General features: G+C 49.7%; 1 protein-coding gene across 2 annotated transcripts in view; it reads right to left on the reverse strand.

Moving 5' to 3' along the window:
- Nucleotides 1-24,951, reverse strand: part of MTMR6 (myotubularin related protein 6) — a 181,674-nt gene that overhangs the window by 20,617 nt on the left and 136,106 nt on the right. For both annotated transcript variants that reach the window (XM_063951686.1, XM_063951685.1), the window contains exons 10-11: nt 9,992-10,041; nt 7,265-7,465 (exon numbers count right to left, since the gene is read on the reverse strand). In XM_063951686.1, coding sequence (XP_063807756.1) covers nt 7,265-7,465; nt 9,992-10,041 — 251 coding nt within the window. The remainder of the gene's footprint in view (nt 1-7,264; nt 7,466-9,991; nt 10,042-24,951) is intronic.

A 24,951-nucleotide genomic window follows, 5' to 3' on the forward strand; every position in this document is an offset into this window, starting at 1 on the left:
GAAAACGGTCATCTGATGTCAGCGCTTAAATAAGCCGCGGCTTAGTAGGAGAATTGGAACAAAAGGCAACAATAATTGCAGTGTGGTTTGTTGTTTATCAATGAGCCAGATTCTTTAGAGGCAGGGTAGATAGTGGCTCAGACCCCGCAGGGCGGACACTACTCCCCACCTTAATCCCACGATGCAGGGAGGCTGTTGCCAGCAGCCTCCCTGTAAAATAATAAACTCTAAAATAAAATTTACAGAAGAAATTCTGTAGAGCTCCACTAGCTGTGACAGACTCCTCCGGGCACATTTTCTAAACTGAGTCTGGTAGGAGAAGGGCATAGAGGGAGGAGCCAGCCCACACTCTCAAACTCTTAAAGTGCCAATGGCTCCTAGTGGACTCACCTATACCCCATGGTACTAATGTGAACCCCAGCATCCTCTAGGACGTAAGAGAAAAGGCTGTGGAAACCCATTTTTCCACTACTTTAGGAAAAATGATATTGATAAATATGCCAGTGAAAGGTGAACAATTTTAGCTACAATATGGTCATAAATGCAGACAGAACAAAAAATAAGATCCCTTCAGAAGTTATTAATATTAATAATATAATTTGAGGTCATCACTGGCTATAAAACACATTAATTAAAATTTGTAATGCTATGTTGAAAGACAATAAAACAGAGGCCAAGTTACCATGACAAAGCTGGGTACAAAAATTTTCGGTCACTCAGCTGATTGGGTACACACTCCCGATCAGCCGAGTGCTGTTCACTCAGTGTGCACGGGCTTCTATGGGATCAGGTCAGGCTGATAAATATTAAACAGCACAAAAGGTGCGACCTCCCGATCCCGGCCGTGGCAGGAGCATCATGAGCCATTTGGCTAACGCTCCTGCAATGGTCCTGCATACTAACCTATACAATCATCAGCCCACTCACCTGATATTGGGTGATCAGTCCATGGATCACCTGGTGTGTACCCAGCTTCAGACATAATGAAATCAACCATTTGGTGGACTGAAGGGATCAGTACAAGATCCCGGCGGTCAGGAGACCGACGCCGGGATCCCGGCAGCGAGCACAGCGTGTCCGCTCGCCACACTTTGGGCCCGGACAGGTTTCTAGTCCCCTCCGGGTGGTGGCGTGGACCACCACCCAAGAGGGGTCACCAGTCGGCGGTCAGGACTCCGACCGCCGGTATTTCAGCTGGTGTCGGGATTCCGGCGTCGGTACCCTGACAGGCGGTCAATTGACTGCCTTCCGGACTGAGCATGAGAATCCAACTCAATCTTATACTGGGAGGCACGTCATGCCTCAGTGATGCTGCGAGGTGCTGACGACAGATAGCTCGCAGGGTAGACAGGCAGTTCTGGGGTTAACATTTGGTGTTGATTTGTAATAATTAGTCTTCTCCTTTATTAAGTTGGGCATCACTATTTGTGTAGCCTGTCAAAAGTCAATAAATGTATAATAAATGTATTTAAAACTAGTTTTCTTCAAGTAACAATATAAATAAACAATTCAATAATATTTATATAGATAATAAGAATTTACTCACCGGTAATTCTATTTCTCGTAGTCCGTAGTGGATGCTGGGAACTCCGTAAGGACCATGGGGAATAGCGGGCTCCGAAGGAGACTGGGCACTCTAAGAAAGAATTAGGACTACCTGGTGTGCACTGGCTCCTCCCTCTATGCCCCTCCTCCAGACCTCAGTTAAGGAAACTGTGCCCGGAAGAGCTGACACAATAAGGAAGGGATTTGGAATCCAGGGTAAGACTCATACCAGCCACACCAATCACACCGTACAACTCGTGATACTATATCCAGTTAACAGTATGAACAACAACTGAGCCTAACGAACAGATGGCTCATAACAATAACCCTTTAGTTAGGCAATAACTATATACAAGTATTGCAGACAATCCGCACTTGGGATGGGCGCCCAGCATCCACTACGGACTATGAGAAATAGAATTACCGGTGAGTAAATTCTCATTTTCTCTGACGTCCTAGTGGATGCTGGGAACTCCGTAAGGACCATGGGGATTATACCAAAGCTCCCAAACGGGCGGGAGAGTGCGGATGACTCTGCAGCACCGAATGAGCAAACTCAAGGTCCTCCTTAGCCAGGGTATCAAACTTGTAGAATTTTGCAAATGTGTTTGAACCCGACCAAGTAGCAGCTCGGCAAAGTTGTAAAGCCGAGACCCCTCGGGCAGCCGCCCAAGAAGAGCCCACTTTCCTCGTGGAATGGGCTTTTACAGATTTAGGATGCGGCAGTCCAGCCGCAGAATGTGCAAGTTGAATCGTGCTACAGATCCAGCGAGCAATAGTCTGCTTAGAAGCAGGAGCACCCAGCTTGTTGGGTGCATAAAGGATAAATAGTGAGTCAGTTTTCCTGACTCCAGCCGTCCTGGAAACATATATATTCAGGGCCCTGACTACGTCCAGTAACTTGGAATCCTCCAAGTCCCGAGTAGCCGCAGGCACCACAATAGGTTGGTTCACATGAAAAGCTGAAACCACCTTAGGAAGGAATTGGGAACGAGTCCCCAATTCCGCCCTATCCAAATGAAAAATCAGATAGGGGCTTTTACAAGACAAAGCCGCCAATTCTGATACACGCCTGGCCGACGCCAAGGCCAACAGCATGACCACTTTCCACGTGAGGTATTTTAGCTCCACGGTTTTAAGTGGCTCAAACCAATGCGACTTTAGGAAATCCAACACCACGTTGAGATCCCACGGTGCCACTGGAGGCACAAAAGGGGGCTGAATATGCAGCACTCCTTTAACAAAAGTCTGAACTTCAGGCAGTGAAGCCAGTTCTTTTTGGAAGAAAATCGACAGAGCCTAGATCTGGACCTTAATGGAACCCAATTTTAGGCCCATAGTCACTCCTGACTGTAGGAAGTGCAGAAATCGACCGAGCTGAAATTCCTCCGTTGGGGCCTTCCTGGCCTCACACCAAGCAACATATTTTCGCCATATGCGGTGATAATGTCTTACGGTCACATCTTTCCTAGCTTTAATCAGCGTAGGAATGACTTCCTCCGGAATGCCCTTTTCTTGTAGGATCCGGTGTTCAACCGCCATGCCGTCAAACGCAGCCGCGGTAAGTCTTGGAACAGACAGGGTCCCTGCTGCAGCAGGTCCTGTCTGAGCGGCAGAGGCCATGGTTAATCTGAGATCATTTCTTGAAGTTCTGGGTACCAAGCTCTTCTTGGCCAATCCGGAACCACAAGTATAGTTCTTAGTCCTCTCCTTCTTATTATTCTCAGTACCTTGGGTATGAGAGGCAGAGGAGGGAACACATAAACCGACTGGTACACCCACGGTGTCACTAGAGCGTCCACAGCTATCGCCTGAGGGTCCCTTGACCTGGCGCAATATCTTTGTAGCTTTTTGTTGAGGCGGGACGCCATCATGTCCACCTGTGGCCTTTCCCAACGGTGTACAATCATTTGGAAGACTTCTTGATGAAGTCCCCACTCTCCCGGGTGGAGGTCGTGACTGCTGAGGAAGTCTGCTTCCCAGTTGTCCACTCCCGGAATGAACACTGCTGACAGTGCTAACACATGATTTTCCGCCCATCGGAGAATCCTTGTGGCTTCTGTGACTTAGGGCATTGTAAATGGCCCTTAGCTCCAGAATAATTATGTGTAGGGAAGTCTCCTGACTTGTCCATAGTCCTTGGAAGTTTCTTCCCTGTGTGACTGCCCCCCAACCTCGAAGGCTGGCATCCGTGGTCACCAGGACCCAGTCCTGTATGCCGAATCTGCGGCCCTCTAGAAGATGAGCACTCTGCAGCCACCACAACAGCGACACCCTGGTCCTTGGAGACAGGGTTATCAGCCGATGCATCTGAAGATGCGATCCGGACCACTTGTCCAACAGATCCCACTGAAAGATCCTTGCATGGAACCTTCCGAATGGAATTGCTTCGTAAGAAGCTACCATCTTTCCCAGGACTCGCGTGCAGTGGTGCACCGACACCTGTTTTGGTTTTAGGAGGTCTCTGACTAGAGATGACAATTCCTTGGCCTTCTCCTCCGGGAGAAACACCTTTTTCTGTTCTGTGTCCAGAACCATCCCCAGGAACAGTAGACACGTTGTAGGAACCAGCTGCGACTTTGGAATATTCAGGATCCAGCCGTGCTGTTGTAGCACTTCCCGAGCTAGTGCTACTCCGATCAACAACTGTTCCCTGGACCTCGCCTTTATAAGGAGATCGTCCAAGTACGGGATAATTATAACTCCCTTTTTTCGAAGGAGTATCATCATTTCAGCCATTACCTTGGTAAATACCCTCGGTGCCGTGGACAGACCAAACGGCAACGTCTGGAATTGGTAATGACAGTCCTGTACCACAAATCTGAGGTACTCCTGGTGAGGAGGGTAAATGGGGACATGCAGGTAAGCATCCTTGATGTCCAGTGATACCATGTAATCCCCTTCGTCCAGGCTTGCAATAACCGCCCTGAGCGATTCCATTTTGAATTTGAACCTTCTTATATAAGTGTTCAAGGATTTCAAATTTAAAATGGGTCTCACCGAATCGTCCGGTTTCGGTACCACAAACATTGTGGAATAGTAACCCCGTCCCTGTTGAAGGAGGGGTACTTTGGTTATCACCTGCTGGGAGTATAGCTTGTGAATAGCCTCCAGCACCGCCTCCCTGTCTGGGGGAGTAGTTGGCAAGGCTGATTTGAGGAAACGGCGAGGGGGAGACGTCTCGAATTCCAGCTTGTACCCCTGAGATACCATTTGTAGAATCCAGGGATCCACCCGTGAGCGAACCCACTGGTCGCTGAAGTTCCGGAGACGTGCCCCCACCGCACCTGGCTCCACCTGTGGAGCCCCAGCGTCATGCGGTGGACTTAGAGGAAGCGGGAGAGGACTTTTGTTCCTGGGAACTTGCTGTTTGGTGCAGCTTTTTCCCACCACCTCTGCCTCTGGGCAGAAAGGACGCGCCTTTAACCCGCTTGCCTTTCTGGGGCCGAAAGGACTGTACCTGATAATACGGTGCTTTCTTTGGCTGTGAGGGAACATGGGGTAAAAATGTCGACTTCCCAGCCGTCGCTGTGGAAACGAGGTCCGAGAGACCATCCCCAAACAATTCCTTACCCTTGTAAGGCAAAACCTCCAGGTGCCTTTTAGAATCCGCATCACCTGTCCACTGCCGAGTCCATAATACTCTCCTGGCAGAAATGGACATTGCATTTATTCTAGATGCCAGTTGGCAAATATCCCTCTGTGCATCTCTCATGTATAAGACTACGTCTTTAATATGCTCTACAGTTAGCATGTTATCAGACAGGGAATCTGACCACGCAGCTGCAGCACTGCACATCCATGCTGAAGCAATAGCCGGTCTCAGTATAATACCCGAGTGTGTATATACAGACTTCAGGATAGCCTCCTGCTTTCTATCCGCAGGCTCCTTTAGGGCGGCCGTATCCGGAGACGGTAGTGCCACCTTCTTTGACAAGCGTGTGAGCGCTTTATCCACCCTAGGGGATGTCTCCCAACGTATCCTATCCTCTGGCGGGAAAGGGTACGCCCTTAGTAACTTTTTGGAAATTACCAGTTTCTTATCGGGAGAAACCCACGCTTCATCACACACTTCATTTAACTCTTCAGAAGGGGGAAAAACCACAGGTTGCTTTTTCTCCCCAAACATAATACCCTTTTTTGTGGTACCAGGGTTAATGTCAGAAATGTTAAACACATTTTTCATTGCCGTAATCATGTAACGGATGGCCCTATTGGAATGTACACTAGTCTCATCGTCGTCGACACTGGAGTCAGTATCCGTGTCGACATCTGTGTCTGCCATCTGAGGTAGCGGGCGTTTTTGAGCCCCTGATGGCTTTTGAGACGCCTGGGCAGGCACGGACTGAGAAGCCGGCTGTCCCACATCTGCTATGTCATCAAACCTCTTATGTAAGGAGTTGACACTGTCACGTAATTCCTTCCACATATCCATCCACTCAGGTGTCGACCCAGCAGGGGGTGCCATCACATTTATCAGCACCTGCTCCGCCTCCACATAAGCCTCCTCATCAAACATGTCGACACAGCCGTACCGACACTCCGCACACACACAGGGAATGCTCTGACTGAGGACAGGACCCCACAAAGTCCTTTGGGGAGACAGAGAGAGAGTATGCCAGCACACACCACAGCGCTATAAATCACAGGGATGTACACTATAATGAGTGATTTTACCCTATAGCAGCTATATATATATATATATATATATATAGTATTTGCGCCTAAATTTAGTGCCCCCCCCTCTCTTTTTTACCCTATTGAGCTTGGAAACTGCAGGGGAGAGCCTGGGGAGCGTCCTTCCAGCGGAGCTGTGAGAGGAAATGGCGCCAGTGTGCTGAGGGAGATAGCCCCGCCCCCTTCACGGCGGACTTCTCCCGCTTTTTTTATGGATATATGGCAGGGGATTTTACACATATATAGTCTTAATGACTATATTATGTGTATTTTTTTGCCAATGTAAGGTAATCTTATTGCAGCCCAGGGCGCCCCCCCCCCCCCCCCAGCGCCCTGCACCCATCAGTGACCGGAGTGTGAGGTGTGCATGGAGAGCAATGGCGCACAGCTGCAGTGCTGTGCGCTACCTTAATGAAGACCGGAGTCTTCAGCCGCCGATTTCCTGGACGTTCTTCTTGCTTCTGGCTCTGCAAGGGGGACGGCGGCGCGGCTCCGGGACCGGACGACCGAGGCTGGGCCTGTGTTCGATCCCTCTGGAGCTAATGGTGTCCAGTAGCTTAGAAGCCCAAGCTAGCTGCAAGCAGGTAGGTTCGCTTCTCTCCCCTAAGTCCCTCGTAGCAGTGAGTCTGTTGCCAGCAGATCTCACTGAAAATAAAAAACCTAAATATACTTTCTTTTCTAGAAGCTCAGGAGAGCCCCTAGTGTGCATCCAGCTCGAGCCGGGCACAGATTCTAACTGAGATCTGGAGGAGGAGCATAGAGGGAGGAGACAGTGCAAACCAGGTAGTCCTAATTCTTTCTTAGAGTGCCCAGTCTCCTTCGGAGCCCGCTATTCCCCATGGTCCTTACGGAGTTCCCAGCATCCACTAGGACGTCAGAGAAATAATGTTATAGTATCATTATAAGTTTCCTCACGTTTTGATGTTCATGTCAGCGTCTGTATGTACTTATTGATGCAAGTGCGGAGAACAGCGCTGCAGGTTATACTTACAGTTAGACACATGGAATAAGTCAGACCCATTAGTACATTCCTACCACTTACCTTAGCTCTTCACGCTGCTTCTCGCAGTTCCCTAAGAAGTTCCCAAACTGACAGGAGTGCACGTGCTCGTGTATCTGCAGCAGGAAGGCTTCGTTGTACTGAAACGCTCGGGGGAACTGCTCCATCAGGTTCCAGACACACTCCAAGAACTGCGTAAACACCGGGGATGTCTCTTTAGAGTCGTTGTCTAACTGCCCACATCTAAGACCAAACAAAATGGATTATCTCTCCAATATAACAGAATACGTGGCACGGGCTTATCGGAGGTAAGAAGGGTGGGGGTAGGACATAGGAGTTCTTTCAAATCAACCTCAAGGTCATATCCTTCAAGTGAAACTATTCATCAAACCAAACTAACAACAAACTACAATACAGGGGGCTTTTCATATTCTAAATTAGGATGACAAATAATGAATAGTGCAGGCAGCATAATCCTCCTGGAACATACAAAGGGGGAGATGTATCAAACCTTGGAGAGATACAGTGGAGTAGTTGCCCATTGGAAACAATAAGCTTCTGTCATTTTTCTAGTACTTCCTGTTGCTACGGGCGACTTCTCCACTTTATCTTTCTTCAAGGTTTGATATCTCCCCTTGGTTTAATTAATCTTCCCCTAAATATGGATGTAGCAGTGTATGCCGGCGGCCGGGCTCCCGGCGGCCAGCATACCGGCGCCGGAATCCCGACCGCCGGCATACCGACAGCTGAGCGAGCGCAAATGAGCCCCTTGCGGGCTCGCTGCGGGCACAGTGGTGCGCTACAAGCGCCACGCTATTTATTCTCCCTCCAGGGGGGTCGTGGACCCCCAAGAGGGAGAAAAAGTGTTGGTATGCCGGCTGTCGGGATTCCGGCGCCGGTATACTGTGCGCCGGGATCCCGACAGCCGGCAAACTGAAGACCACCCCTAAATATAGCTCATCAGATTCAGCCGGACACAGACCCCTACAGTGTTGTTATATCTGTATATAATCAGTTACATGAAAGTTAGGACTGAATATGCTCCAAAGCAAATGTAAAAGATATATATTTCTTGCAGACCACAAAAATTCGGCGCACAACACAGCAGGTCATGTCTTGACAAAGGTCCAAGGACCGAAACGCGTCGGCAGACTGCTGTGTGAGTAGCCATCTCTATACCAGTGAATTTTAATGACTTGTTCGTGTATTTTATAACTTTTAAAAAAAAAATTGATTTTTTTTATGAATTTTTTTTTGATCATGTTCTTATATATGATTGAAATTGTTTCACGTGTCTTCTTGAGGAACCAATAAATTGTTATAATTTTTCTGGAGACCACAAGCTTCTTCATAATTTTGGCTGGTGCATAAAAAGAAACTGTTTTTCGGAGGGGAACAGTAAAGATACCTTGATGGGATTCATGTTGCAGATTCATGTGTGAGTTGGGGTACGCCTATAAACCATTTTAGAGATACCTTTACGGGAGTCACCCCATTTATTATTGTGTGAGTTGGGGTACGTGCATATATGCCATTGATCGGTGGAGGGTCTTTATATGGTGATGCGTTATTAACCACCCAACATACACTGATATTGACTTTGTAAAGGAGATACTACATATTGGTTGTTTTTTTCCCCTATGCACCAATCCATATGAGGCTATCCTGGACTAGAAATATATCCTAGAGACCACATCTCAGAACAGCAGAATAAAGAAACCTTGATAGGAGTTTACACCTACACAGCCGTGTGAGTTGGGGTACGATACCCAGGCTTTTCCTCCTCTTTCTGTATTGAGACTGTGGATATTTAGATTGTGCATATAGAAGAACAAAGATACCTTGATGTGCTTCAAACACCCCTTTACAGCGTGAGTGGGGGTACGCAAAACAAGAAGGCACATCCTCTAATGGGAAAGTGATTAATTACCTTCCCATTTATGCGCTTTATGAAATTAATGATCCTATCTTTTATTTCTAATGCTCCAAAGCAAGTTGCTGGACGATAGAGCAAATGCTCTGGCAGCAGCAGACGGAACCTGGTGTCTACGTGAATCAGTCCCTCTGTGTCTGTCTGCTCATAGCAGGCAGTGTAAGCAAGGAGTTCCTCACACCAGCACTGAAATATTCTTTGAATGTTCCAGTTCATTCTGTTTGGGTGGGATTCACCAGTAACCTTTATTGGGGCTTCCATGCGTTGCTAATGTGTTACCACATGCAATAGTTAGTACAATTAAAACTACTTGCAAATTCAATGTCTGCCTGGGCCCAGTTGCAGGAAAACAGATGTATACTGGGCCTGACTGCTGGGAAAGTCCAGCTACTGGAAGTCCAGCTACTGGGCCTGACTGCTGGGAAAGTCCAGCTACTGGAAGTCCTATGATACACAGGGCCTAGCTATAGGAGACTCCTAATGTACTGTACAGAGGAGAGGCTCTGCCCTTCCTGCTATCTATGGATGGGTATAGTACATGTTAAGGCAGGTGAGTATTGCAGCATGTAAACTACTGTAGGAGTATTCAACATGCAGCTCCACTCCAGCTGTTGTGGGATCTCACATCCCAGCATTCCCTGCCACAATTTTAGCATGCTCACATAGTGGCATGCTGGGAGGTGTAGTTCCACAACAGCTGGAGGCCACGTAGTGAATATCCCTTATGTAAATGTCTATGTTGTCTGGTCCTAACAAATTATGAAACTGGTCTGTGGAAGCCTGGGCCTGGCTGTTGGTAATACTGTAATAGTCATCACATCTACAGCAACTGTTACCTGTCCGAGAATTTATGGCCAAATGATATCCAGTCTTTCTCAATTAGAACCTGTAAGGGGGGGATAGAAAAATGAATAATTTTTGGGATGCAGTCCGTAGCCTTGTAAAACAACAGAAGACAATAGATGGGATGCGGTTAGAATCCCAGCAGTCGGGATGCAGGCAGTCCTGTGACCGACACAGGAATCCTGATACCAGTCGGAATCCCGGCGCCGGAACACCGTCCACTGACATCCTGAAGGTAAGTATCGGGGTCACTGATAGGGCCCGGTGGGTGGGGAGGGGTTGGATGTGTGTTAGGGTCAGGCACTAGAGGCCCCCGCCATCCTCACCGACCCCCCCACCCCTTCCCCAGGTCTTAGCCCTAGCCGCCACCCCCCAAGTCTTCCGCTTGGTGCAGATTTTCTGTTTATGGCCTTGTGAGCGAATTGAGCACTTGTGTACATAAACACTTCAGCGACACCGCTATAACACGCCCACGTCTGTTTAGCCACCTCCCAATTATTTTCCAAGACAGTTCTGATACTGTGAGTCTGGATCCCAACGGCCACTTTGATTGTACACACTGTGCAACGTATGCACCATGGGAGTTTCTAGGGATTTTTCTGCATACGTAGTACCCAAAAGAGTCGCTGAACTCTGACATTGCATGTAACTCTGAATCAGGCCCAATCTGTACAGATTTTCACATTGGGAGAGATGTACTAAGCCTTGGACAGTGATAAAGTGGAGAGAGATAAAGTATCAGCCAATTAGCTGTCATTAGTACTTTCTCTCCACTTTATCTCTTGCCAAGGCTTCATTCATCTGCCCCATGAACACTTCTGTTTATAAGAGTGATTGTAGACACCTGGAATGTACAGTAAAAATAAGATTTTAAACCTACCGGTAAATCTTTTTCTCCTAGTCCATAGAGGATGCTGGGGACTCCGTAAGGACCATGGGGTATAGACGGGCTCCGCAGGAGACATGGGCACTCTAAGACTTTAGATGGGTGTGAACTGGCTCCTCCCTCTATGCCCCTGCTCCAGACCTCAGTTAAAGAACTGTGCCCAGAGGAGATGGACAGTACGAGGAAATGATTTTTGTTAATCTAAGGGCGAGATACATACCAGCCCACACCATACACACCGTACAACATGGTATATACTAAACCAATTAACAGCATGAACAAAACAGCATCAGCCAGAAACTGATCTCAACTGTAACATAACCCTTATGTAAGCAACAACTATATACAAGCCTTGCAGAATTTGTCCGCACTGGGACGGGCGCCCAGCATCCTCTACGGACTAGGAGAAAAAGATTTACCGGTAGGTTTAAAATCTTATTTTCTCTTATGTCCTAGAGCAGGGGTGTCAAAGACAAGGCCCGCGGGCCAAATCCGGCCCGCCAGACCTCGTCTGATGGCCCGCGGTGCCGCCGCCATGAAACCCCCTTCTCCCGAGTGCCCAGCTCGGGGGGGGCGGGGTTTCGCGGAATGACGCGATTGCGTCGTGACGTCACGGCGCAAACGCGTCATTCAACGAAACCCCGTCGGAGGAGGGAGAAGGGAGCCGCGCAGACGAGGAGGGAGAGGCGGCTGAAGAGCGGCGAGAACCGCTTCAAATGTAAGTCAGCCCCTCTCCCTTCCTCTCTTTCTCTCTCTCTCCCTCCTTCCACCACCTGCCGCAATGTGTAAAATGGGGACCTGTACCTGCCGCTGTGTGTAAAATGGGGACCTGTGCCTGCCACAATGTGTAAAATGGGGACCTGTGCCTGCCACAATGTGTAAAATGGGGACCTGTACCTGCCGCTATGTGTAAAATGGGGACCTGTGCCTGCCACAATGTGTAAAATGGGGACCTGTGCCTGCCACAATGTGTAAAATGGGGACCTGTACCTGCCGCTATGTGTAAAATGGGGACCTGTGCCTGCCACAATGTGTAAAATGGGGACCTGTGCCTGCCACAATGTGTAAAATGGGGACCTGTGCCTGCCACAATGTGTAAAATGGGGACCTGTACCTGCCGCTATGTGTAAAATGGGGACCTGTGCCTGCCACAATGTGTAAAATGGGGACCTGTGCCTGCCACAATGTGTAAAATGGGGACCTGTACCTGCCGCTATGTGTAAAATGGGGACCTGTGCCTGCCACAATGTGTAAAATGGGGACCTGTGCCTGCCACAATGTGTAAAATGGGGACCTGTGCCTGCCACAATGTGTAAAATGGGGACCTGTGCCTGCCACAATGTGTAAAATGGGGACCTGTGCACTATAAAAGGGGGCACATGGCTGGGCACTATAAAAGGGGGCACATGGCTGGGCACTTTAAAAGGGGGCAGATGGCTGGGCACATATAAGGCAGGTGGAGCGGTAAATTTTGGATAGACCTACAGATACAACCGGCCCTTTGATGGGGACCAAACTGCTGATGCGGCCCCCGATGAATTTGAGTTTGACACCCCTGTCCTAGAGGATGCTGGGGACTCCATAAGGACCATGGGGATTATACCAAAGCTCCAGACCGGGCGGGAGAGTGCGGATGACTCTGCAGCACCGATTGAGCAAACATGAGGTCCTCATCAGCCAGGGTATCAAACTTGTAGAACTTTGCAAAAGTGTTTGAACCCGACTAAGTAGCTGCTCGGCAAAGCTGTAATGCCGAGATGCCTCGGGCAGCCGCCCAAGAAGAGCCCACCTTCCTAGTGGAATGGGCCTTTATCGAATTTGGTAACGGCAATCCCGCCGTAGAATGAGCCTGCTGAATCGTGCTACAGATCCAGCGAGCAATAGTCTGCTTCGAAGCAGGAGCGCCAATCTTGTTGGCTGCATACAGGACAAACAGTGCCTCTGTTTTCCGAGCCGTCCTGGCTACATACATTTTTAAGGCCCTGACTACATCAAGGGACTTGGAATCCTCCAAGTCACCCGTAGCCACAGGGACCACAATAGGTTGGTTCATATGAAACGACGAAACCACTTTAGGCAGAAATTGAGGACGAGTCCTCAACTCTGCTCGATCCACATGGAAAATCAGATAGGGGCTCTTGTGAGACAAAGCCGCCAATTCTGACACCCGCCTCGCAGATGCCAAGGCCAACATGACCACCTTCCAAGTGAGAAATTTTAATTCAACTGTTTGAAGAGGTTCAAACCAGTGTGATTTAAGGTTGGACGTGCAGCACTCCCTTTACAAAAGTCTGGACTTCTGGGAGAGAAGCCAATTCCTTCTGAAAGAATATAGATACGGCCGAAATCTGCACCTTAATGGAGCCTAACTTTAGGCCCATATCCACTCCTGTCTGTAGAAAATGGAGAAAACGACCCAGCTGAAAATCCTCCGTAGGTGCATTCTTGGCTTCACACCAAGATACATATTTCCTCCAGATACGGTGATAGTGCTTCGCCGTTACCTCCTTCCTAGCTTTGATTAGAGTAGGGATGACTTCCCCCAGAATACCTTTCCTAGCTAGGATTTGGTGTTCAACCGCCATGCCGTCAAACATAACCGCGGTAAGTCTTGGAACACACAGGGCCCCTGTTGCAACAGGTCCTCCCTGGGAGGAAGAGGCCACGGATCTTCTGTGATCATTTCCTGAAGATCTGAATACCAGGCCCTTCGAGGCCAATCTGGAACAATGGCCCTCATTCCGAGTTGTTCGCTCGGTATTTTTCATCGCATCGCAATGAAAATCCGCTTAGTACGCATGCGCAATGTTCGCACTGCGACTGCGCCAAGTAACTTTGCTATGTAGAAAGTAATTTTACTCACGGCTTTTTCATCGCTCCGGCGAACGTAATGTGATTGACAGGAAATGGGTGTTACTGGGCGGAAACACGGCGTTTCAGGGGCGTGTGGCTGAAAACGCTACCGTTTCCGGAAAAAACGCAGGAGTGGCCGGAGAAACGGTGGGAGTGCCTGGGCGAACGCTGGGTGTGTTTGTGACGTCAACCAGGAACGACAAGCACTGAACTGATCGCACAGGCAGAGTAAGTCTGGAGCTACTCTGAAACTGCTAAGTAGTTAGTAATCGCAATATTGCGAATACATCGGTCGCAATTTTAAGAAGCTAAGATTCACTCCCAGTAGGCGGCGGCTTAGCGTGTGTAACTCTGCTAAATTCGCCTTGCGACCGATCAACTCGGAATGAGGGCCAATGAGTATTGTCTGCACTCTTGTTCGTCTTATGATTCTCAATATTTTTGAGATGAGTGGAAGTGGAGGGAACACATAGACCGACTGAAACACCCACGGTGTCACTAGGGCGTCCACCGCCACTGCCTGAGGGTACCTCGACCTGGAACAATACGTCCGAAGCTTTTTGTTGAGGCGTGACGCCATCATGTCTATTTGAGGAAGTCCCCAACGACTTGTTACCTCTGCAAAGACTTCTTGATGAAGGCCCCACTCTCCTGGATGGAGATCGTGTCTGCTGAGGAAGTCTGCTTCCCAGTTGTCTACTCCCGGAATGAAGACTGCTGACAGAGCGCTTACATGATTTTACCGCCCAGCGAAGAATCCTGGTGGCTTCTGCCATTGCTGCTTTGCTCCTTGTCCCGCCCTGGCGGTTTACATGCGCCACGGCTGTGACGTCTGACTGGATCAGAACGGGTAGGTTGCGAAGAAGATTCTCCGCCTGTTGAAGGCCGTTGTATATGGCCCTTAATTCCAGCACATTGATGTGTAGACAAGCCTCCTGGCTTTACCATATTCCCTGAAATTTTTTTCCTTGTGTGACTGCTCCCCATCCTCGGAGGCTCGCGTCCGTGGACACAAGAACCCAATCTTGAATGCCTAACCTGCGATCCTCTAGAACACAGGTTCTCAAACTCGGTCCTCAGGACCCCACACGGTGCATGTTTTGCAGGTCTCCTCACAGAATCGCAAGTGACATAATTAGCTCCACCTGTGGACCTTTTGAAATGTGTCAGTGAGTAATTAATACACCTGTGCACCTGCTGGGTTACCTGCAAAACATGCACTGTGTGGGGTCCTGAGGACCGAGTTTGAGAACCCCTGCTCTAGAAGGTGAGCACTCTGAAGCCACCACAGGAGAGATACCCTGGCCCTGGGGGACAGGCTTATCCTCCGATGCATTTGTAGATGGGACCCTGACCACTTGTCCAGAAGGTCCCACTGAAAAGTTCTCGCATGGAACCTGCCGAATGGAATGGCCTCGTAGGCCGCCACCATCTTTCCCAATACTCGAGTGCATTGATGAACGGACACTCTTTTTGGTTTCAGCAGGTCCCTGACCATGTTCTGGAGTTCCTGGGCTTTTTCCAATGGGAGAAAAACACTCTTTTTTTCCGTGCCCAGAACCATGCCCAAAAATGACAGCCGAGTTGTCGGAACCAACTGCGACTTTGGTAGATTTAGAATCCAGCCGTGTTGTTGTAGTACTCTCAGGGAGAGAACCAAGCTTTCTAGTAACTGATCTCTTGATCTTGCCTTTATCAGGAGATCATCCAAGTATGGGATAATTGTGACCCCTTGCTTGAGCAGGAGCACCATCATTTCCGCCATTACCTTGGTGACAATTCTCAGGGCCGTGGAAAGCCCAAACGGCAACGTCTGAAACTGGTAATGACAATCCTGTACAGCGAATCTCAGGTACGCCTGATGAGGCGGATACATAGGAACATGAAGGTACGCATCCTTTATGTCTAGTGACACCATAAATTCCCCCCCTTCCAGGCTGGAGATCACTGCCCGGAGAGATTCCATCTTGAATTTGAACCTTTTCAAATATAGGTTTAGGGATTTTAGATTCAGAATTGGTCTGACCGAGCCATCCGGCTTCGGGACCAGAAATAGGGTTGAATAAAACCCTTTCCCCTGTTGCCCTAGGGGAACCTTGATAATCACCTGCTGTTGACACAGCTTTTGCATGGCAGCTGAAACTATTTCCCTCTCTGGGGGAGAAGCTGGCAAGGCCGATTTGAAAAATCGGTGTGGAGGCACCTCTTCGAACTCCAGTTTGTAGCCTTGGGATACAAATTCGACCACCCAAGAGTCCAAATCCGACTGAACCCAGACCTGGCTGAAGAGACGAAGACGTGCCCCCCCCGGTGCGGACTCCCGCAGCGGAGCCCCAGCGTCATGCGGTGGATTTTGTAGAGGCCGGGGAGGATTTTTGTTCCTGGGAACTAGCTGTAGCTGGTGTTCTTTTCCCTCTACCTCTGGCGAGGAATGAAGAGCTACGACCCTTTCTGAACTTATGCGACAGAAAGGACTGCATCTGGTATTGAGGTGTTTTCTTTTGCTGTGGGGGAACCTAAGGCAAAAAAGAAGACTTACCCGCGGTAGCTGTGGAAACCAGGTCCGCGAGGCCCTCCCCAAATAAAACTTCACCTTTGTAAGGCAAAGCCTCCATAAGTCTCTTTGAATCAGCATCACCTGTCCATTGACGGGTCCACAGGGACCTTCTAGCAGAAACTGCCATGGCATTGGCTCTTGAACCCAACAACCCAATATCTCTCGCAGCCTCTCTCATATATAACGCTGCGTCCTTAATACTATCTTTATCTAGGGTGTCAATGTCAGATGACAAGTTATCTGCCCACGCTGCAATTGCACTACCCACCCATGCCGACGCTACTGCCGGTCTGAGTAGGGCACCCGTAGTCGCATAAATTGATTTTAAGGTAGTTTCCGGTCTGCGATCCGCAGGATCCTTGAGGGCTGTCGTGTCCGGGGACGGTAGTGCAACCTTTTTGGACAAGCGTGTCAAGGCCTTGTCCACCGTGGGCGAGGATTCCCACCGTAACCTGTCCTTTGAGGGGAAAGAATACGCCATAATAATTCTCTTGGGAACCTGCAGTCTCTTGTCTGGAGTTTCCCAAGCCTTTTCAAATAAAGCGTTCAGCTCATGAGATGGGGGAAACGTTACCTCAGGTTTCTTTTCCTTCAACATGCAGACCCTCGTGTCAGGGACAGAGGGGTCCTCTGTGATATGCAAAACATCTTTTATTGCAATAATAAGAATTTACTCACCAGTAATTCTATTTCTCGTAGTCCGTAGTGGATGCTGGGAACTCCGTAAGGACCATGGGGAATAGACGGGCTCCGCAGGAGACTGGGCACTCTTAAAAGATTAGGTACTATATCTGGTGTGCACTGGCTCCTCCCTCTATGCCCCTCCTCCAGACCTCAGTTAGGGAAACTGTGCCCGGAGCTGACATTACTAGGAAAGGATTTGGAATCCAGGGTAAGACTCATACCAGCCACACCGTACAACTCGTGATAACTATACCCAGTTAACAGTATGAATAACAACTGAGCCTCACTGAACAGATGGCTCATAACAATAACCCTTTAGTTAAGCAATAACTATATACAAGTATTGCAGACAATCCGCACTTGGGATGGGCGCCCAGCATCCACTACGGACTACGAGAAATAGAATTACCGGTGAGTAATTTCTTATTTTCTCTGACGTCCTAGTGGATGCTGGGAACTCCGTAAGGACCATGGGGATTATACCAAAGCTCCCAAATGGGCGGTAGAGTGCGGATGACTCTGCAGCACCGAATGAGCAAACTCAAGGTCCTCCTCAGCCAGGGTATCAAACTTGTAGAATTTTGCAAACGTGTTTGATCCCGACCAGGTAGCAGCTCGGCAAAGTTGTAAAGCCGAGACCCCTCGGGCAGCCGCCCAAGAAGAGCCCACCTTCCTCGTGGAATGGGCCTTCACAGATTTAGGATGCGGCAGTCCAGCCGCAGAATGTGCAAGTTGAATCGTGGAGCAGATCCAGCGAGCAATAGTCTGCTTAGAAGCAGGAGCACCCAGCTTGTTGGGTGCATGCAGGATAAACAGCGAGTCAGTCTTTCTGACTCTAGCCGTCCTGGAAACATAGATTTTCAGGGCCTGGACTACATCCAGAAACTTGGAGGCCTCCAAGTCCCCAGTAGCCGCAGGCACCACAATAGGTTGGTTCAAATGAAATGCTGATACCACCTTAGGGAGGAATTGGGGACGCGTCCTCAATTCTGCTCTGTCCATATGGAAGATCAGATAGGGGCTTTTACAGGACAAAGCCGCCAATTCTGACACCCGCCTAGCCGAAGCCAAGGCCAAAAGCATGACCACTTTCCACGTGAGATATTTTAATTCCACGGTCTGAAGTGGCTCAAACCAATATGATTTTAGGAAATCCAACACAACGTTGAGATCCCAAGGTGCCACCGGGGGCACAAAAGGGGGCTGAATGTGCAGCACTCCCTTAACAAACGTCTGAACTTCAGGCAGTGAAGCCAGTTCTTTTTGAAAGAAAATAGACAGGGCCGAAATCTGGACTTTAATGGAACCCAATTTTAGGCCCATAGTCACTCCTGACTGTAGGAAGTGCAGAAAACGACCCAGCTGAAATTCTTCTGTGGGGGCCTTCATAGCCTCACACCAAGCAACATATTTTCGCCATATGCGGTGATAATGCTTTGCTGTCACATCTTTCCTAGCTTTTATCAGCGTAGGAATGACTTCAACCGGAATGCCCTTTTCCATCAGGATCCGGCGTTCAACCGCCATGCCGTCAAACGCAGCCGCGGTAAGTCTTGGAACAGACAGGGCCCCTGCTGTAGCAGGTCCTGTCTGAGAGGCAGAGGCCAAGGGTCCTCTGAGATCATTTCTTGCAGTTCCGGGTACCAAGTCCGTCTTGGCCAATCCGGAACGATGAGTATAGTTCTTACTCCTCTGTTTCTTATTATCCTCAGCACCCTTGGTATGAGAGGAAGAGGAGGGAACACATACACCGACTGGTACACCCACGGTGTCACTAGAGCGTCCACAGCTATCGCCTGAGGGTCTCTTGACCTGGCGCAATATCTTTTTAGCTTTTTGTTTAGGCGGGACGCCATCATGTCCACCTGTGGCCTTTCCCAACGGTTTACAATCAGTTGGAAGACTTCTGGATGAAGTCCCCACTCTCCCGGGTGGAGGTCGTACCTGCTGAGGAAGTCTGCTTCCCAGTTGTCGACTCCCGGAATGAACACTGCTGACAGTGCTATCACGTGATTTTCCGCCCATCGGAGAATCCTTGTGGCTTCTGCCATCGCCATCCTGCTTCTGGTGCCGCCCTGTCGGTTTACATGGGCGACCGCCGTGATGTTGTCTGACTGAATCATCACCGACTGGTTTTGAAGCAGGGGTCTTGCCTGACTTAGGGCATTGTAAATGGCCCTTAGTTCCAGAATATTTATGTGTAGGGAAGCCTCCTGACTCGACCATTGTCCCTGGAAGTTTCTTCCCTGAGTGACTGCCCCCCAACCTCGGAGGCTTGCATCCGTGGTCACCAGGACCCAGTCCTGTATGCCGAATCTGCGGCCCTCTAGAAGATGAGCACTCTGCAGCCACCACAGCAGAGACACCCTGGCCCTCGGGGACAGGGTGATCAGCCGATGCATCTGAAGATGCGATTCGGACCACTTGTCTAACAGATCCCACTGAAAGATCCTTGCATGGAACCTGCCGAATGGAATTGCCTCGTAAGAAGCTACCATCTTTCCCAGGACTCGCGTGTTTCTCTCCTCCGGGAGAAACACCTTCTTCTGTTCTGTGTCCAGAATCATACCCAGGAACAGCAGACGCGTCGTAGGAACCAGCTGCGACTTTGGAATATTCAGAATCTAGCCGTGCTGTTGTAGCACTTCCTGAGATAGTGCTACTCCGACCAACAACTGCTCCCTGGACCTCGCCTTTATAAGGAGATCGTCCAAGTATGGGATAATTATAACTCCCTTCTTTCGAAGGAGTATCATCATTTCGGCCATTACTTTGGTAAATATCTTCGGTGCCGTGGACAGACCAAATGGCAACGTCTGGAATTGGTAATGGCAGTCTTGTACCACAAAACGGAGGTACACCTGGTGAGGTGGGTAAATGGGGACATGCAGGTAAGCATCCTTGATGTCCAGTGATACCATGTAATCCCCTTCTTCCAGGCTTGCAATAACCGCCCTGAGCGATTCCATTTTGAACTTGAACCTCCTTATATAAGTGTTCAAGGATTTCAAATTTAGAATGGGTCTCACCGAACCGTCTGGTTTCGGTACCACAAACATTGTGGAATAGTAACCCCGTCCCTGTTGAAGGAGGGGAACTTTTATTATCACCTGCTGGAGGTACAGCTTGTGAATTGCCGCCAGCACTACCTCCCTGTCCGGAGGAGTGGCTGGCAAGGCTGATTTGAGGTAACGGCGAGGGGAGACGTCTCGAATTCCAGTTTGTATCCCTGAGATACCACTTGTAGAACCCAGGGATCCACCTGTGAGCGAACCCACCGGTCGCTGAAGTTCCGGAGACGGGCCCCCACCGCACCTGGCTCCACCAGTGGAGCCCCAGCGTCATGCGGTGGATTTAGTGGAAGCAGGGGAGGATTTTTGTTCTTGGGAACTGGCTGTATGGTGCAGCTTTTTCCCTCTACCCCTGCCTCTGGGCAGAAAGGACGCGCCTCTAACCCGCTTGCCTTTCTGGGGCAGAAAGGACTGTACCTGATAATACGGTGCTTTCTTAGGCTGTGAGGGAACCTGAGGTAAAAATGTCGACTTCCCAGCTGTCGCTGTGGAAACGAGGTCCGAGAGACCATCCCCAAACAATTCCTCACCCTTGTAAGGCAAAACCTCCATGTGCCTTTTAGAATCCGCATCACCTGTCCACTGCCGAGTCCATAATACTCTCCTGGCAGAGATGGACATTGCATTTATTCTAGATGCCAGCCGGCAAATATCCCTCTGTGCATCTCTCATAGATAAGACTACGTCTTTAATATGCTCTATGGTTAGCAATATAGTGTCCCTGTCAAGGGAATCAATGTTATCAGACAGGGAATCAGACCACGCTGCTGCAGCACTGCACATCCATGCTGAAGCAATAGCAGGTCTCAGTATAGTACCTGAGTGTGTATATACAGACTTCAGGATAGCCTCCTGCTTTCTATCCGCAGGCTCCTTTAAGGCGGCCGTATCCTGAGACGGCAGTGCCACCCTTTTTGACAAGCGTGTGAGCGCTTTATCCACCCTCGGGGATGTCTCCCAGCGTAACCTGTCCTCTGGCGGGAAAGGGTACGCCATCAGTAACTTTTTAGAAATCACTAGTTTCTTATCGGGGGAAGCCCACGCTTCTTCACACACTTCATTCAACTCATCTGATGGGGGAAAAAACACTGGTTGCTTTTTCTCCCCAAACATAATACCCTTTTTAGTGGTACCTGGGTTAATGTCAGAAATGTGCAACACATTTTTTATTGCCGTAATCATGCAACGGATGCCCCTTGTGGAATGTGTATATGTCTCATCCTCGTCGACACTGGAGTCAGACTCCGTGTCGACATCTGTGTCTGCCATCTGAGGTAGCGGGCGTTTTTGAGCCCCTGATGGCCTTTGAGACGCCTGGGCAGGCACTGGCTGAGAAGCCGGCTGTCCCACGGCTGTTACGTCATCCAGGCTTTTATGTAAGGAGTTGACACTGTCGGTTAATACCTTCCACATATCCATCCACTCTGGTGTCGACCCCGCAGGGGGTGACATCACATTTATCGGCACCTGCTCCGCCTCCACATAAGCCTCCTCATCAAACATGTCGACACAGCCGTACCGACACACCGCACACACACACACAGGGAATGCTCTGACTGAGGACAGGACCCCACAAAGTCCTTTGGGAAGACAGAGAGAGAGAGTATGCCAGCACACACCACAGCGCTATATAAACAGGGATTTACACTACACAAAGTGATTTTCCCTATAGCAGCTATAATACACAGTATTGCGCCTAAATTTAGTGCCCCCCCTCTCTTTTTTACCCTATTGAGCCTGGAAACTGCGCCTAAATTTAGTGCCCCCCCTCTCTTTTTTACCCTATTGAGCCTGGAAACTGCAGGGGAGAGCCTGCGGAGCGTCCTTCCAGCGGAGCTGTGAAGAGGAAATGGCGCCAGTGTGCTGAGGGAGATAGCCCCGTCCCTTTTTCGGCGGGCTTCTCCCGCTCTTTATATTAATATTATGGCAGGGGATTTTTACACATATATAGTTTATTAGACTATATTATGTGTTTTTTGCCATTTTTAAGGTAATCTTACTCCGGTCACTGATGGGCCCAGGGCGCCCCCCCCCCAGCGCCCTGCACCTATCAGTGACCGGAGTATGTGGTGTGCATGGGGAGCAATGGCGCACAGCTGCAGTGCTGTGCGCTACCTTAATGAAGACCGGAGTCTTCAGCCGCCGATTTTCTCCTCGGTATCTTCCGTCTTCTGGCTCTGCAAGGGGGACGGCGGCGCGGCTCCGGGACTGGACGACCGAGGCTGGGCCTGTGTTCGATCCCTCTGGAGCTAATGGTGTCCAGTAGCCTAGAAGCCCAAGCTAGCTGCAAGCAGGTAGGTTCGCTTCTCTCCGTTCAGTCCCTCGTAGCAGTGAGTCTGTTGCCAGCAGATCTCAGTGAAAATAAAAAAACCTAATAAATACTTTCTTTTCTAGCTCAGGAGAGCCCCTAGTGTGCAACCAGCTCGAGCCGGGCACAGATTCTAACTGAGGTCCGGAGGAGGGGCATAGAGGGAGGAGCCAGTGCACACCAGATATAGTACCTAATCTTTCTTTTAAGAGTGCCCAGTCTCCTGCGGAGCCCGTCTATTCCCCATGGTCCTTACGGAGTTCCCAGCATCCACTAGGACGTCAGAGAAAATCATATATTGAATACTCTTGTCCACCCTTGGGTGCAACCTTGCATCATCATAGTCGACACTGGAGTCGGAATCCGTGTGGGTATCCGTGTCTTTATGGGACCCAGAAGGGTCTTGTGACACAGTCAAAGCCATGGATTGATTCCCTGCTTTGTCCTTGGACTCTGCTTTGTCCAATCTCTTATGTAATAAGGTCACATTAGCATTTAAAACATTCCACATATCCAACCAATCAGGTGTCGGCTGCGCCGACGGAGACACCACCACCATCTGCTCTGCATCCTCCCTAGACGAGCCTTCCGCTTCAAACATGTCGACACACACGTACCGACACCCCCACACACACTGGGATATATGAATATGGGGACAGTCCCCCAATAAGACCCTTTGGAGAGACAGAGAGAGAGTATGCCAGCACACACCCAGCGCCACTAGATACTGAAGACAAAGTCCCAGCCTGAATAGCGCTTTTTATATATAATTTGCACCAAATAATTTTGGCCCCCCTTGTTTTTTGTCCCCTGTTACTTGTTCTGCAGGTTAGAGTCCGGGAGCAGCTTCTCTGCAGCATGCTGTGGAGAAAATGGCGCTGGTTAGTGCTGGAGGATCAAGCCCCGCCCCCTCGATGGCGGGCTTCGTCCCGCTCATTTGTTTATACTGGCGGGGGTTTTAGAACATATTGCCTCCGCAGTATCTAATAATGGTGCCAGTTTAATGTGAGGTAATTACTGCTGCCCAGGGCACCCCCCCTGCGCCCTGCACCCTGTGCCTTGTGTGTGTGTGGGAGCAATGGCGCGCAGCGCGACCGCTGCGCGGTACCTCTCTGAAGATCTGAAGTCTTCTGCCGCCTTTGAAGTCTTCTTACTTCATATACTTACCCGGCTTCTATCTTCCGGCTCTGTGAGGAGGACGGCGGCGCGGCTCTTGGACGAACAGCAAGGACGACACCTGTGTTCCGACCCTCTGGAGCTAATGGTGTCCAGTAGCCTAAGAAGCAGAGCCCATCAATCCAGGAAAGTGGGTCTGCTTCTCTCCCCTCAATCCCACGGAGCAGGGAGCCTGTTGCCAGCAGTGCTCCCTGAAAATAAAAAACCTAACAAAAGTCTTTTCAGAGAAAACTCAGTAGAGCTCCCCTGCAGTGCATCCAGTCTTCTATGGGCACAGGATCTAACGGAGGTCTGGAGGAGGGGCATAGAGGGAGGAGCCAGTTCACACCCATCTAAAGTCTTAAGAGTGCCCATGTCTCCTGCGGAGCCCGTCTATACCCCATGGTCCTTACGGAGTCCCCAGCATCCTCTAGGACGTAAGAGAAAACGAGTTTTATGGTAAGAACTTACCCTTGTTAAAACTCTTTCTGCGAGGTACACTGGGCTCCACAAGTCTGGACAATGGGGTGTAGAGTAGGATCTTGATACGAGGCACCAACAGGCTCAAAGCTTTGACTGTTCCCAGAATGCACAGCGCCGCCTCCTATATCACCCCGCCTCCCAGCACAGGAGCTCAGTTTAGTTAACCAGCCCAATGCAGTAGCAGGAAAAGAGACGACAACGGTTAGTAGCCACATACACCACACTCTCACGACAAGAGAAGTGTCAGTGGCTAATGCCATATCAACCCAAAGAAGCTAAGTGCGTCAGGGTGGGCGCCTTGTGGAGCCCAGTGTACCACGCAGAAAGAGTTTTAACAAGGTTAAGTTCTTACCATAAAACTCGTTTTCTGCTGCGGGGTACACTGGGCTCCACAAGTCTGGACAATGGGGATGTCCTAAAGCAGTTCCTTATGGGAGGGGACGCACTGTAGCGGGCACAAGAACCCTGCGTCCAAAGGAAGCATCCTGGGAAGCGGCAGTATCGAAGGCATAGACCCTTATGAACGTGTTCCCGGAGGACCACGTAGCCGCCTTGCACAACTGATTAAGGGTCGCACCACGTTGGGCCGCCCAAGAAGGTCCAACAGACCGAGTAGAATGGGCCGTAATGTGAACAGGAGCTGACAGACCAGCCTTCACATAAGCATTCGCAATCACCATTCTAATCCACCTGGCCAGGGTCTGCTTGTGAGCAGGCCAGCCACGTTTGTGAAATCCTAACAAAACAAAGAGAGAATCAGACTTTTGAATAGAAGCAGTTCTCTTCACATAGATACGGAGAGCCCATACCACATCCAAAGACCACTCTTTGGGAGACAAATCAGGAGACACAAAAGCTGGAACCACAATCTCCTGATTAAGGTGGAACGTCGAAACCACCTTAGGTAAATATCCGGGACGAGTCCTAAGAACGGCACGGTCACGGTGAAAAATCAG

This window comes from Pseudophryne corroboree, chromosome 2 (assembly GCF_028390025.1).
Source record: "Pseudophryne corroboree isolate aPseCor3 chromosome 2, aPseCor3.hap2, whole genome shotgun sequence".
In the NCBI taxonomy this organism is placed as follows: domain Eukaryota; kingdom Metazoa; phylum Chordata; class Amphibia; order Anura; family Myobatrachidae; genus Pseudophryne; species Pseudophryne corroboree.